General features: G+C 49.9%; 1 protein-coding gene across 1 annotated transcript in view; it reads left to right on the top strand.

Annotated features, from left to right (window-relative positions):
• The window catches only part of LOC127585176 (stereocilin-like), a 51,410-nt gene that overhangs the window by 17,645 nt on the left and 19,833 nt on the right, over positions 1 to 13,932 (top strand). Inside the window, exons 10-19 of the mRNA XM_052042390.1 lie at positions 528 to 651; positions 1,994 to 2,176; positions 3,177 to 3,215; positions 3,878 to 4,045; positions 6,171 to 6,314; positions 7,110 to 7,168; positions 7,596 to 7,719; positions 9,828 to 9,919; positions 12,076 to 12,211; positions 13,611 to 13,810. Coding sequence (XP_051898350.1) covers positions 528 to 651; positions 1,994 to 2,176; positions 3,177 to 3,215; positions 3,878 to 4,045; positions 6,171 to 6,314; positions 7,110 to 7,168; positions 7,596 to 7,719; positions 9,828 to 9,919; positions 12,076 to 12,211; positions 13,611 to 13,810 — 1,269 coding nt within the window. The remainder of the gene's footprint in view (positions 1 to 527; positions 652 to 1,993; positions 2,177 to 3,176; positions 3,216 to 3,877; positions 4,046 to 6,170; positions 6,315 to 7,109; positions 7,169 to 7,595; positions 7,720 to 9,827; positions 9,920 to 12,075; positions 12,212 to 13,610; positions 13,811 to 13,932) is intronic.

Here is a 13,932-nt window from a genome sequence, read left to right as displayed (position 1 = left end):
TGGCGAAACAGCTCCAGGATGCTGCCTTTATGCACAGATGGAAGAAAGCTGGATACTATTTGACCATAGAAGGCATCACCTCTGAGCTGAATCAGGCTGTGTGTTTGCCACCACATGTGATGATCCCAGCAGCGTCTGGGATGATCTCTCAGCTGCACTCTTGGGAAACCTGAGCTCCTCAGAACCACTCGTGTCCGGAATGTCCCAACATTGTCTCCCCGCCATTCACTGGCCTGACAACGTCTGTTTTCAAATCCCTCCATGGCCCCCCCCTTTCCCTCCCCCACCCCTTCCCTCCTTTCTCTAATCTCCTGCCCCAGTCCCCATCTCCCTCGCTGTGTCCATGGTTCATCACCGTGAGTTTCTGGGTGGGTGCCACACCGTGGGGTGAATGCCGTATCCCTACCCAGAGGGACAGAGCTGAGGTGCTTCCATAGCCTCCTCTCCAGCAGGAAGCTCCTCCTGGGGAAGCAGAGACGAGGCGGGAAGCTCATTCCCCAACCGATCGGTTCCCATTTCTCTTCCAGGCTCGGCCGGCTGGCTTGTTTTGCCGGTCAGGCAGACCTCCGAGTGCTGCTCGCTGCCCAGCCACAGGTCTCCAGTGCGCTCTTGGACTGCATCAGGGACGGCACTGTAGATCCCAGCAGTGGGGTGAGTTTCCTAGGAGACTGACAGCTCCGACGTTCCAACTGCTTTCTCCTAGCCCGGGCGGTCAGGGCACCATTGTGGTCCCTCCTGGAGTGGGTTCACTGAAGATTTTTCCCTCCCTGGCATTTGGCTTTTAGCCTGTGTTTTGTGTTCTGGGCCCAGGAGGCAGATAAGGAGGGGTCAGGATAGTAGGCCAGCCTCAATGGACAGAATGGCCCTCCCTGCCCAACAGTTGCACTTGTCGGTTACAGTGAAGCACAGTTTGAGGCCAAGTTATTGCCCAGTAAAATTCCTTCTCCTGGCACATGCCCCAAACCGACCCCAAGGGGGTTGCAGGCTCCTGGTGCAGGATCGACTTGAAATGTTAACTCGCACCTTCTGCCTCCACAGATGCTGCCTGACCCTCTGGGTCCTTTCAGCAGCCTCATTTTGTTGTTCCAATCACAAAGGGGCTACTCTCCTCCAGAGGGATGGAGAGCCAGCATCAGTGAGGATAACGTTCAAGCCTGCTAGTTGGGCATTAATGTCAGGAAGCATTTACCCACTCGGTGGGTTATATACCTGGAAGTCTCGCCCCAAAGATCTTCACAGTCAGCTGGGAATTTGAAAACCAAGAGATTTTTGTTAAGCAATGGGGTTCAGGAACAAAGGACGGTGAACACAACCAAGGTTCAGCTGGCCCTGGCCCCTGTCGATGAGCAGACAAGCTCCAAAGGACTGAATGGCCTCCCCTGTTCCTAATTTCCTCTGAGAATCTCTCTGTTACTCCAGTAGACCCCACTGGATTCCACGTGAGTTGTCTGCACGTCCTCTAGTTACTGTGCAGAGGGCCTGTGGCTGAGAGAGAGAGAGTTCAAACCCAGGTCTTGGAAAAGGAAAGCTGTTTAAAACCGTGTGTGTGTCCTTCCCTGAGACAGTGATAGCAGCTAAAGGTTGGAAGTTGTTCTCTGGGAGGAATTGGCAGATTGGGTGCTGACAGGTTGGAACTGGAGGTCACGGTCTCGGGATAAGTGGTCAGTCAATTGAGGGCTGAGGTGAAATTTCTTCTCGGATATTGGGTAGGTTCAAGATGATCCGTGGAGTTGTGCTTACTGAAGGATGGAGGATTCTGGGGAGCAGATGGGAAATTGGACAAGATAAAGGACTAGTCAAGACCTTATTGGATGGCAGGGCAGTGTGGAGGTGGCCGATGGCTCTTGGCTCCCATCCCACGTGTCCTGGTGTTGGAACTTCTGCCTGTATTCTGGGGGTGTGACAGGGAAGTCTACAGTTGAGGTCTCTGACTCTGTGCGGTGGATCTGCAGGGTGTGTGACCTGTCGTTGCTGTGTTTTCTCTCGCGGTTAGGCTGCACATCTTTTAGCGACCCACCTCTGGGGACGGAACGCAAGCACCTTAGCCCACCAGGACCTGGTGGCTCTCGGCGGGATCCTACCGGTTCTCGGTGTGCCTCTTCTGCAAAACCTGTCAGCTCACCAAAGGTTAACAGTCATCTCTGGGCTTGATTCGGCATCGGTTACAGCTGCCCAGGTCAGTTACCTTGCTCTGTCCATTGGTGGAGCGAACAGTGTGTGTATTAGGGAAGGGGGGTTAGGGTTTGCAGGGATGTACCAGACAGAATGGCTCTGCTGTTGAGTGAGTGATGACATGGTGCTCAAGAAAAGAAATGAGGTTTAACATCCCAGCTGAAGTGGAGGGAGGCTTAATGGATCAGCAGTTAGTGCTGAAGCCTCACAGCTCCAGTGACTGGGTTCCATCCTGACCTCAGGTGCTGTCCAGGTGGAGTTTGCACGTTCTCCCTGTGGCTCACATCCCAAAGACGTGCAGGTTGGTAGCTGAATTGGTCGCCTAGTGTAGGTTACTTACAGAAGGAAATCAAGGGGGAGTTAATGGGCATGTGTGTGAAAAAATGCGCTGGAAGGTACAGGGAGAGAAGTGCAGGAGTGGGATCAATGGGAACCAGTATGGATCTGATGGGCTGAATGGCTTCCTTTTGTGTCACTGTAAGTACAAGACAGATGGCAGATAGTCCAGCGGTCTCTCTGTATCTCGCTGGTGGGTGGCTGGGTGATTTGTCTTTAAGCCTGTGCCACCTCAGTCACCATTGGCCGACTCAGAGGCGAGGACAGTTCCCACCCAGCCGCCACGTCCTGTCGGCGGGATCCTCCCGGTGGGGAAATCCACAAATAGCCTGCACTCGGGAAAGGTTGGGGGGGGGGGGGTGGTGTGGGAGGTTCTTCTGTGCCAAGTCCCTTAACCCGTTGCTACAACGGTGGTACAGTATGTGTGTGTTTACGTGAGCAGATGTGACACTGCCTAAGTGGTGAGATAAACCCCAGGTCCACCCATCCCAGAGCTGGGCCGAAACATGGTGCAGATAGAGTTGTAACCCATGAGAGCTGCCACCTTGTGGACAGGAGACAGAGCAGCCAAATACAACAGACGTCAAATTAGACTTGGTGATGGCCAATGACCAGTTAGTGACCAAGTCCTTAATAAAATTATTTTTATTTTTGCAAACCGTTTGTAGGCGGATCAGCTTGTGACTGAGATTATCCAGGACACTAACGTAAGTATCCAGACATGTTTTCCACTTTGAGTTTTAAACAGAAATATTTGGTTCAAATTTTGTTGTCATCACTGATGGGATTCGTGGTGGGCCATGGAACACTTTATGTGTTGGTATCTCACCAAACGCTGCCAGCATAGGTTAGACACAGAGAGCAGCTCTCTCTACACCGTCCCATCACACACTTCCGGGGTCAGACACAGGGTGAAGCTCCCTCTGCACTGTCCCATCACGCACTCCTGGGGTCAGACACAGGGCGAAGCTCCCTCCGCACCATCCCATCACACACTCCCAGAGCAGGGACACCACAGGTGTCAAGTTATAAAGGTAATTGAACAAAACTTGCAGAGTTGATTCAGCCCCCTTCATGCAGATCACCCAGTCTGACATTCCTGGTTCTGTTTTGACTCTGAACTGTTTGGATTTAAATCTGAAAGTTAACAACAATTTGGGAAGAGGAGTAGATGGTAGCTGAAATGGAGCTGGCCTACACGGGCCTGGAGCAGGTGCAGGACGTGCTTGCAGTGTCTACATGGGTAGTTCCTCCTGGGCACTTGCTAGCTTACTGTGAAGGTTAAGGGAGCTGATGGAGCGAAGATCTGCATTTTGAAGTGGTGAATTGATGGTTATTTGTGATATTTGGACTTTGTTGAATATTCCAGGTGTCTGTGGATGTCCTTTGCCGCCTGGGTCCCCTGCTGCCCGGCTTCAGTCTCTCTGCTCTGCGGCTCCTCCCCTCCCAGGTTTTGGCTGGTGCCTGCCCGTGCTTCAGCCCTTACCTGGACCATCTCTCCTCTGCCCAGAAGGCCGTGGTTCTGGAAGCTCTCCGGGTAGGACTGGCTACAAGGTTGTCCCAGCTACGTGCTCCAGGTCGGGGGTTACTCTGGGCTTGTTGGTCAAGATGCAAGTGTTGGCGGTCAAGTGTCTCTGTCTCTATTCAAAGGCTGTGGAATCACTCCAGGGCAATCAAAGTTTTATGTAGCCCTGGCTATCCTCCCACAGTGTCAGCTCCCAGTGTCAGCCTGGATCACTGACCCACCCTACCGTGTGACCAGATGACTGCCCCTCCCACTGCCCTCTCTGACTGGATCACTGCCCTCCACTGGCTCTAATGAGATCATTGCCTCTGCCCTACACCTACTGACCCTCCCTTTTCTGTCTGATTGGATCCCCCCATGACTGACTCTCTCCGTCCCTGGATGGTTTCCTCATTCTCTGCTGTAAGTGTTGAGTTCCAGCTTCAAATCCTGGCTCCTCACACAAAGCCTGTCCCACCAGATAGTCACGTTAACCTTGAACTGAATAATCCTGTGTGTTCATGAGCCCCCAGTGTAGTTCACAAGCATTCTCATTTTCTGTGTCTGGGTTCTACTCCAGTTGTATCATTCAGAAGGAGTCTTGCTTAAATCCTGTGTGTTGCATTGTTGATCTGAGGATCTGAGGACCTGTCTTATGAAGATTGGTTGAGCGAGCTCGGGCTTTTCTCTTTGGAGAGAAGGAGGATGAGAGGTGATTTGATAGAGGTGTACAAGATGATAAGAGGCATAGATCGAGTAGATAGATCTTAGAGCAGGATAAAATGTCAGCACAACATTGTGGGCCGAAGGGCCTGTACTGTGCGGTAGTGTTCTATGTTCTATATGCTGTCACTCTCAATACTTGTACTGTATCCCCGTCCCTCTCATTTCCTCCTCTCTCTGCGTCTCTTTGCTCTCCTGCTCCCTCCCCCCCACCCTCCACTCCACAATTCTCTCCCCAACTCTCACAGGATTTAAAAGCGACACTCTTTACTCTCAAACTTCATTCACGCAGCTTTGAAGCTAACTAATCCTCTGAGAAAGGAATGTTCTCTATACAGTGGGGACCAGAAGTCTGAAGCTTAAGACTGAAGTGGGACATTGATGTCACAGTTAATGGTGTGGGCAGGGGAGGCTCGGAACTGCTCCCGCCCTGCCTGTCTCAAAGCACCAGAAACATCAGTGTGTACATCGAACCCGTGTCTATATTGCTTCCTTTATTGGGGGACTACAATTTTAGGAAAACGTTTCTTTTCAGGCTTAAAGTACATTCCCCTTTTCATTATATAAATAATGAAAATAAAACTTTTGAAGGTCTCCTCGTTCCATTAATACAGTACTGTAATGTCTTTGCTGCAAATACAGAAATACTTATAGATAGGCATAGATGGGGAGCTGGTCAGAATCTTTTTTTCCCCAGGATAGGGGTATCAAAAACAGGGCATGGGGTTAAGATGAGGGGAAAGGTTTTAAAGGGAGCTGCGGGGTTGTTATCTAGAACTTGCTGCCAGAGGAGGTAGTGGAATCAGATACAATCACAATGTTTCAGAGACATTTAGACAAGCGCTTCAATAGGCAAGGCAGGGAAACTAGTGCAGGTGAGCGGGATCAATGCAGATAGGCAAAATGGTCAGCATGGACATGGTGGGCCAAAGGGCCTGTTCCTGTGCTGTACAGCTCTTTGTCTCGAATATTGATTAGGAATTCCCTCTTTTTCCAAAACCTCGTTGTGTTTGTGTTATTACAAACACACACTTTCTCAGTTGCACACACATTCAACATCTGCGGTATGTAGGGTGTGACAAAATAAATGCAAGTGGAGTTTCAGAGGGGTTAGATTTCATTTGCCACACCGGCATTCATTAGTGTAGTGAGGGACAGTTAATAATATGTATTTTCAATGTAATAGAGGGTTTTCCAAGCCTCTGTGAATGACGGGATTGTTCTACGTCCATAGTTATTTCCCCAGGGTATAAAAATGTGCTTCGGGAAACTGGAGAGAACTTCAGGGATATAGAACGCGGGATGGAGGTTGTGTTGTGCCACAGGAACATGGCTTGTAAACTTCACCCACAGGAGTGTTTGTCAATTGTACTAGTGACAGCAATGAGCCTTCACTGATCTTTGACCTTGGCGTTAATATTTGGCTCTTCTGCAGACTGTGGGAGGTGAAGACAGAAGGCAGCTCTCCCGGTTTGGCTGTCTGATTCCATTTGTTCCCTTGAAAGACCTCGTCTTTGATCCTGAGACCTTCCTGAGAAACCGTAGCCTCTTCCGGGACTGGATGTGGTCACTGCAGCAGGTTGGTGAGCTCCACACTGCACCGCGGAGCCGGTGTCTGTTCTCTGCCCCTCACCAATCAGCACTGCGTGAGAGTGAAGGGAAAGACCAGATATCTATCTACCATCTGGGCTCTCAGGCTGATTTCTTTCTCTTCCCTGAGTCTTTACCCATCTTCCTCCCCACCCCCCCTTTCTCCCCCTCCCTCCTCGCGCCCCCACCTCCCTCTCCCTCCTACCCCCTCCCTCTCCCTCCTACCCCCTCTAGACTCTTCTCCTCCCTCACTGCCAGTTCTCCTTCCCCCTTCCAATCCCCATCACCTTTTCTCTGCAGAGAAGTGCGGCAGTGGGTAGAGGTGGATGTGATGGGTTATCTCATCAACAATCCCCCGCCCCACCAGTTTGGTTACTACAGTGGAAATATGTAAGGTCAGGGTGGCCTCTGGTCTGGTTTTGATGGGCCGGGAAAGGGGTTTTGGTGGATTACGTTCCCTTGATCTGTATTTCTGAATCTAATCACTACATTTAAGAGGCATTACAACAACACCTAAATAGGCAAGGCATACGATCGTAATGCAGGCAAATAGAATTTATGTAGATGGATAGAAGGTTCAGCATGGACATGGCCCTCTTCTGTGCTGTACAAGTTTGTGACTCAATGCTTTCTCCTCTCCTGGAGTCTCCTGACTGGGTGTATGTGGAGACTGCCTGTTGCAAAGTCTAAAGCAGCGGACTTTCTGGGCAGTCTGGCTGGAGAAAGTTCAGTGTGAGATCACATTGTCCCTTCATTATAAACCTCTCTTTTTTCTCTATTTCAGGCCCAGTTTATTTTCAAGAAGCTTCAGGATGTGTCAGATGTAACAAACGCTTCCCTTCTGTGAGTACAAATGGCTTCACATTGGTGAGGGCGACTTCAAAACATTCGGTGTTTCCTGCTCATTTTCCCCTTCTGTGTAAAGTGGGTGGGGTTCATGGGACGGGGCTGGGGCTGGGGAGAGATTGCACTTTGTTCTAGAATGGCCTTGGCTCTGTTACACCCACAAGAGCAGAAAGGACCTCAGTTGACGGTTTTGTCAGACAGAGGGCACCTCTGACAGTGCAGTGCTCCCTCAGTACTGCGCAAGGACATCAGTGTACGTTGTTGGGGAGTGGGAACCCTCTAGTTCGGGGATGAGGGTCACCCACTCAACCCCCCAGTTAGCCCTTCCACTTTGGATGGTTTGAAGGGTGACGTGAACATTGACTGTGCTGGGTGCCTGCTGTTGACTGGGTCTGGTTTACGCTGTTTTCCTGTCCACCCACAGGTCACTGGGGAATGTGGCCAAAGGTGCAGACTGCAAAGTACTCCGGCAGCAAGCCACAGACTCCGAATTCCTGGCGGTGGTTGTGTTTCTCAGTGGGCTACACGGTGGAATCAGGCAGCCTCTGGTACAGTTAAAGCCCCCTCTCCGTGACACCTGAACATTAACCAATCGCTTTGTCCCCACGTTGTGTAAACAATCAGCCCATTGGTTCAGTGGCTCAGACCAGCCAATAGAAAATCAGAATCAGGTTTATTATCACTGACATATGTTGTGAAATGTGTTGTTTTGCGGCAGCAGTACAGTGCAGTGCAGACATTGAAATTACTATAAGTTACAAAACTAAATACATAGTGCAAAAAAGGAATAACAAGGTAGTGTTCATGGGTCCATGGACCGTTCAGAAATCTGATGGCGGAGGGGAAGAAGCTGTTCCTGAAACGTTGAGTGTGGGTCTTCAGGCTCCTGTACCTCCTCCCCGATGGTAGTAACATGAAGAGGGTGTGTCCGGGTGGTGAGGGTTCTCAGTGATGGATGTCGCCTTCTTGAGGAACTGCCTCTTGAAGATGTCCTCGATGGAGATAAAGGCCAATGGGTGTCCAAACGATGCCTGTGTGCCAATTCTGACACCCGGACTCAGTCCATCTCAATCTCACTGTCCTTTGTTGGTCATCTGATTGGTTTACTGATACCTGCATAAGTCCATGTGTGCACAGGTGCAAGGAAAAGCTTACTTGCAGCAGCATCACAGGCACATAGCATCAGATAAGCAGCATTCACAAGAAAAACATAAATTATACAAAAAAGAACACAACACAAAACAAAACAAAATAATGTCCATCGTAATGCGAAGTGGTCAAACACTCTTCATGCAGATTAGTTCAGTTAAAATTTCACAAAACCCTGAAGCTTTTGTGCTTTTCCCCTGGTGGTAGAGAGTCTGCGGAATGCTGGAGTTAATTCTGTTAAATCAGGGAGGTTTAGGGGTGGTTGGGGTCAGGTTAAATCACAAGCAGCTTTAATGGATTTTTTTATTATTCGTGTAATCGTGGGATGTGGTCCTTGCTGCCAATGTCTCCACTTAGTGTCCATCCCTAATTACTCCTGTACTGAGGGGAGGGAGTCACAGATGCAGCACAGGCCCTTCAGCCCACCATCTGTACTGACCCTCTACACCAACATTCCCATCACTCTTCCCCCAGACTCCACCACTCACCTACACAACTAGGGACAACTTACAGAGGCCAATCGACCTAACAGCCTGTCTGTAGGATGTGGGGGGAAACCAGAGCACCCGGGGGAAACCCACGTGTTCACAGAACGTGCAAACTCCACACAGACAGGATTGAATCTGGAGCTGTGGTGGCAGCAGGTCTACCAGCTGTGCCACTGTGGTGGTGAAGAGTTGAGAACACTGGTGGGTCAGGAGTTGCGTTGAGGCCTGACTGGGTGAGTGGCCGATTCCCTCCCTCAAAAGGCATTGGATGGGTTTCTAACCACGATCCGGGGATTCTGTGCTCGCCAACAATGAGAATAGTTCCTTTTCAGTCTTGAGAATAAATAAGGAAGGTACAGATGCAAGGTGATTGGCTGAGGAACCAGAGGGGAAATGAGGAAATTATTTTATTAGTGAGTCGTTGTGATCTGGAAAAAAGACAACAGTTTATATAGCTCTTTCCACATCCCTTAAAGCAAACCCCAAGGTATTTTACAACCTATCAGATGCCTTAGAAAAGCAATCTGTAATGTAGGAAACACAGCAGCCAGTCTGTGAACAGCAAGGTCCCATCATTTGATAACAAGTACATTGCCTGTTTCTGTAATGTTGGTTGAGAGGTTCATATCGCCCAAGGCACTGGGCACACGTTTCGTCTTTAAATAACTTTATGGGAACTTTTGCATCCATCTGAGTGAGCAGATGAGATCACCATTTAGTGTTTGACAGCGCAGTGCCCCATCGGCACCGCACCCAGAGTGTCTCCCTGGGACGTTGAGTTTCTGGAGTGAGACCAGAACTTGAATTGTTCTGTCCGAGGCAGAAGCACCCCTGGGGCAGAGAACATGTTCGTTATCCTGTAGAGACGATGAAAAGGATGTTTCTCATTCCGATTACTGGGCGCTGGCCCCAGTAAACCTTTCTGCCCTCTCCAGCTCCCAGTGAGCATGCACTTCCTGTCAACCCCCCTCCCCTTTGTTCACCCTGTGTAACCAGACTTCCTGCCCTCTCTCTTACAGCACAGGTGCATTATCAAGGAGCTCAGCCGCTGGCCTGGAAAATTCCAGAACAACATCCTGCTAATGGGCCCAGAGGTTGCGGCCGATTTACCGTGAGTGTCTGTAGTGTTTGTCCTCCTCCCATCGTGGGATCTGCACACTGTTGCACCATGTCATGTCCCCTCTGTGACTGGCTTTCCTTCCCCCGATGTCTGCTTCAGTCCTTTATTCTCTTTTAAATTCATTCACGTGGTGTGACGATTCCAGCATATATTGCCCATCCCTAATTGCCCCTGAACCGGGGAGTAGTTTCGGTCAGCCACCTTGGTGGGTCTGGAGCCACACACCGACCAGCTTCGATAAGGACAGCAGACTTCCTCTGTGGGACGTCCGTGACCCCGGTGGGTTTGAACAATCCGGAGGTGTCACAGTTACCGTTACTGAAACCGGCTGTTGAAATTCCAGATTTATTAAACTACTTGAATCCTTGATGGATTCAAACTCTGGGTCAAGTCCAGGCTCTGGATATCGTTTCCCCCAAGCACAGTTGTTAAAGGTGGCAAGGCAGATTGAATGAGCCACTCCCAGGACCCCAGGCTTTCTAAGCAGAGGTGCTCAGGCTGAGTGTGCCTTTGTGCTGAGGTGTGAACTGGGCAATAATGAGATGCCAGCCCTTTGTACCTCCACCCAGAGTCCTGAAGAAGGGTCTCAACCCGAAACGTCAACTGTCCATCTCCCTCCATAGGTGCTGCCCGACCCACTGAGTTCCTCCAGCGCCCTTGTGTGTTGCTTTGTCCCCTTTGTCATCTCACACCCTCGCTGGTGCCTCAGTAGTGAGGCTGCCTCGTGCACTCCCTTTCCCTTGTACCTTCCACCTCCGTCTGCTGACCATGCTCACTGTGACTCAGCCAGCATCAATAGCCCTTTGTGACGGAGTGTTTCACATTCTAACAGCATATGGTGTGGGAGCAAAGCAGTCATTCTGACCCACTTCTCACATTGCTTGTGCTGTCTAATTTCATCCACCCCCATAGCATGCAGAGCAGCAGATGCTGTTTTCACAAATTCTTTTGCAATGAGTCAGGAGTGTCAGAATGCTGCCGTTTTGGGCAATGAGTGATTTAATTGTATGAGGCTGGACTCGCGCACACTTCCACACCCTACTCTCCCTCAGGAGTCTGGTTCTGCACCTGTGTCTTTATTGAAAGATGACGTCCTAGCAGAGTAAGAGAGCAGAAATGAATAATAAAAGCAAAAAATGCTGGACACAGTCAACAGGCCAGGCAGCATTCTTGGTGTGAGAAAGAGTTGATGTTTCAAGTTGGGCCCTCTGTCAGCACTGACACAGAAAACACTCCTTGGATACTTGGGTGTGAAAACAAAATAACAAATGCATTTCTATAGCACCTTTCTCAACGTTGAAGTGCTCAAAAGTGCGCTGGTGCTACTGTGTGGTCACCGTTAAGAGTCAGATTTATTATCACTGATTTATATGAGGTGAATTTGTTTTGCGGCAGCAGTACAGGGCAAAGATATGAAATTACTATAAATTACAAAAATAAATAAATAGTGCAAAAAGAAGGAATAACAAGGTCGTGTTCATGGACCGTTCAGAAATCTGATGGTGGAGGGGAAGAAGCTGTTCCTGTAACATTGAGTGTGGGTCTTCAGGCTCCTGTACCTCCTCCCCGACGATAGTAACGAGAAGAGGGCATGTCCCAGGTGGTGAGGGTCCTTAGTGATGGATGCCGCCTTCTTGAGGCGCCGCCTCTTGAAGATGTCCTCGATGGTGGGGAGGGTAACGTAGGAAACCTGGCAGGAACTTTGTCCAAAGCTTCCATGGACAGTGATCTGGGACTGATTGGGTAACTTTATTTTAGTTACATTGATTGAGACCAGGACTCTGCTGGGGTGGGGGAGGAATCTCCCTGCTTTCCTGTAAAAAAAAAGTCCATAGGATCTTTTAGCCCAATTCCAAAGAGAAGACAGAATCTCAGTTTAGGACAGGACCTTGGTTTAATGTCTCACCTGAAAGATGGTGCCTCCAGCAGTACATCATTCCTGCTCTGGGTGACACTGTAGGTTTGTTGAAGCCTCTGCATTAATGCTCAGACCTACAAGCTGCTGACTTGGGTCAGGTCACTGAGCCAGGGATTGGAAAACGCTCGAAGTTGTGGATTTGATCTCGGACTCGGCCTGTACTGAGTTTGCCTTGGATCCCACTGCACGTTCCATCCTACATATCCTCTCTCTCTCTTTGTGCTTTCAGTCTGAAGATCTTGAACAGTCTTCCCAATGACTCAGTGAGAACCATCCTAGATCACTTGACGAGGCGCACCTTGCACCTGCTAACCCTCCTGCCCCATAAACGCAGCTACCTGGCAGACAGAGCCCTCCAGCTCCTGGTACGTTTCTCTCATCATTTCCTTTCTTGGAAACTTTCTTCCCACTTCCACAACTCCGCACGCTAAGCTGGTTCACCCCTCTATTCCCCTTCCCCACCCCCTCCTTACTTGAAGGGAATTACACGATACCATTGGGCTGCAAAGAGCTGACATGGGTACAATGGGCCGAATGGCCTCTGACTGCATTGTAACCTTCTGTCATTTCACCTGCACCAACCGGTGTATGGAGCAGGCTGGTGAATGTTGGTCGGTACCTGACGATTGGGATTGGAGTGCTTGGCGTGGGGTCAGTGTGTTATTACATGGTATACAGAGTTATATAGCACGGAAACAGGTCCTTCGGCCCAACTCATCCATGCTGACCAAGCTGCCTACCCGAGTTAGTCCCTTTTGCCTGCAGTTGGCCCATATCCCTCTGAACCTTTCCTATCCACGTAACTGTCCCGATGCCTTTAAACACTGTGACTGTACTTTTCCTCTGGCAGCTCGTTCCACACACCCACCACACTCTGTGTGGAAAGTCTTGCCCCTCGGGTCCCCTTTAAACCTTTCCCCTCTCACCTTCTATGCCCTCTGGTTTTAGACTCCCCTACCTTGGGGAAAAGACCGTGACCATTCAACTTATTTATGCCCTTCGTGAGTTTAACAGCATTGAAGCTGTTTGGTGATTGTTGAACTGTGAGCATTGAGCTCGAGGGGCTGGGTTCAGGTTAACAAGGCTGCACTGAGTGAGAGATTGAATGCAATATTTGAGACACTGGGGAGAAAAAACACAATATTTACAGTTCCCATAGGAAAGAATAGGAACGTCGTTTGGTTGTGGATGAGATTAGGGAGTAGCCATGGGTGTATTAGCGTTTCTCAGGACTTGGTCTCTGCTGTGCTGTTGGTGAGTGAGGAGAGTGTTTGAGCTGTGGAGGCAAATTTTAAAAGGGACCTGAGGGGCAACTTTTTCACACAGAGGGTGGTGAGTGTGTGGAACGAGCTGCCAGAGGAAGTGGGAGAGCTAGGTACAATAACAATTCTTAGAAGACGTTTAGAGGGATGTGGGCCAAATGGAGGCAAATGGGACTAGCTCAGGCAGACAACTTGGATGAGTTGGGCCGAAGGGCCTGTTTGTGCTGTATGACTCTGAATGTCTACTCCTGTCTCTACTCGTTATGTTCTTCTTATGAGAGTGTGTGCGCGCGCTGTGGGAGGGGATTTATTGAGTGGGTAAAGTCTGGGATAGCTGAGTGCGTCCACAGGCTGTGGGACATTCAGTGGGTGGACAGAGTCAGTGACGGGCAGAGTGTCCATGGGCTGGGCGAGGTCTGGGTGTGACCCTCGTGCTCATGCATCATTTCTCGCAGGTGGGTATTTGAACTGTTGATTAAAATGGCTGTGTCCTTGTTGACAGGGAGTTGGAGCAGAGGGTGAAATTTCAGGAGAGGTTCTGGACAGGCTGGGACCTCTCGTCGCCTTCATCGAAGAAGGGAAGGTCAGACAAATCAATCAAGCCGATCTGCTGCTCCGCCTTGATGAGGTCAAAGGTTACTGCATCCCTGAACAAAATAGGAAGTCGTTTGGTTGGATGTTGACCAAGCAGGATGTGCTGGGGTAGGGTTAAAAACAAGGAGTGGACACACGAACACTGCCCCACCATCCCAATCCATTGCACCTGATGCCAGTTCGGCTGTAACCCTCTCACTGTTGAGTAGCCTGTAGTAACTGTGCACCAG

This window comes from Pristis pectinata, chromosome 32 (genome assembly GCF_009764475.1).
Source record: "Pristis pectinata isolate sPriPec2 chromosome 32, sPriPec2.1.pri, whole genome shotgun sequence".
Lineage (NCBI taxonomy): Eukaryota > Metazoa > Chordata > Chondrichthyes > Rhinopristiformes > Pristidae > Pristis > Pristis pectinata.
The sequence above is the reverse complement of the archived record's forward strand: the minus strand, read 5'-3'. Positions and strand labels throughout refer to the sequence as shown.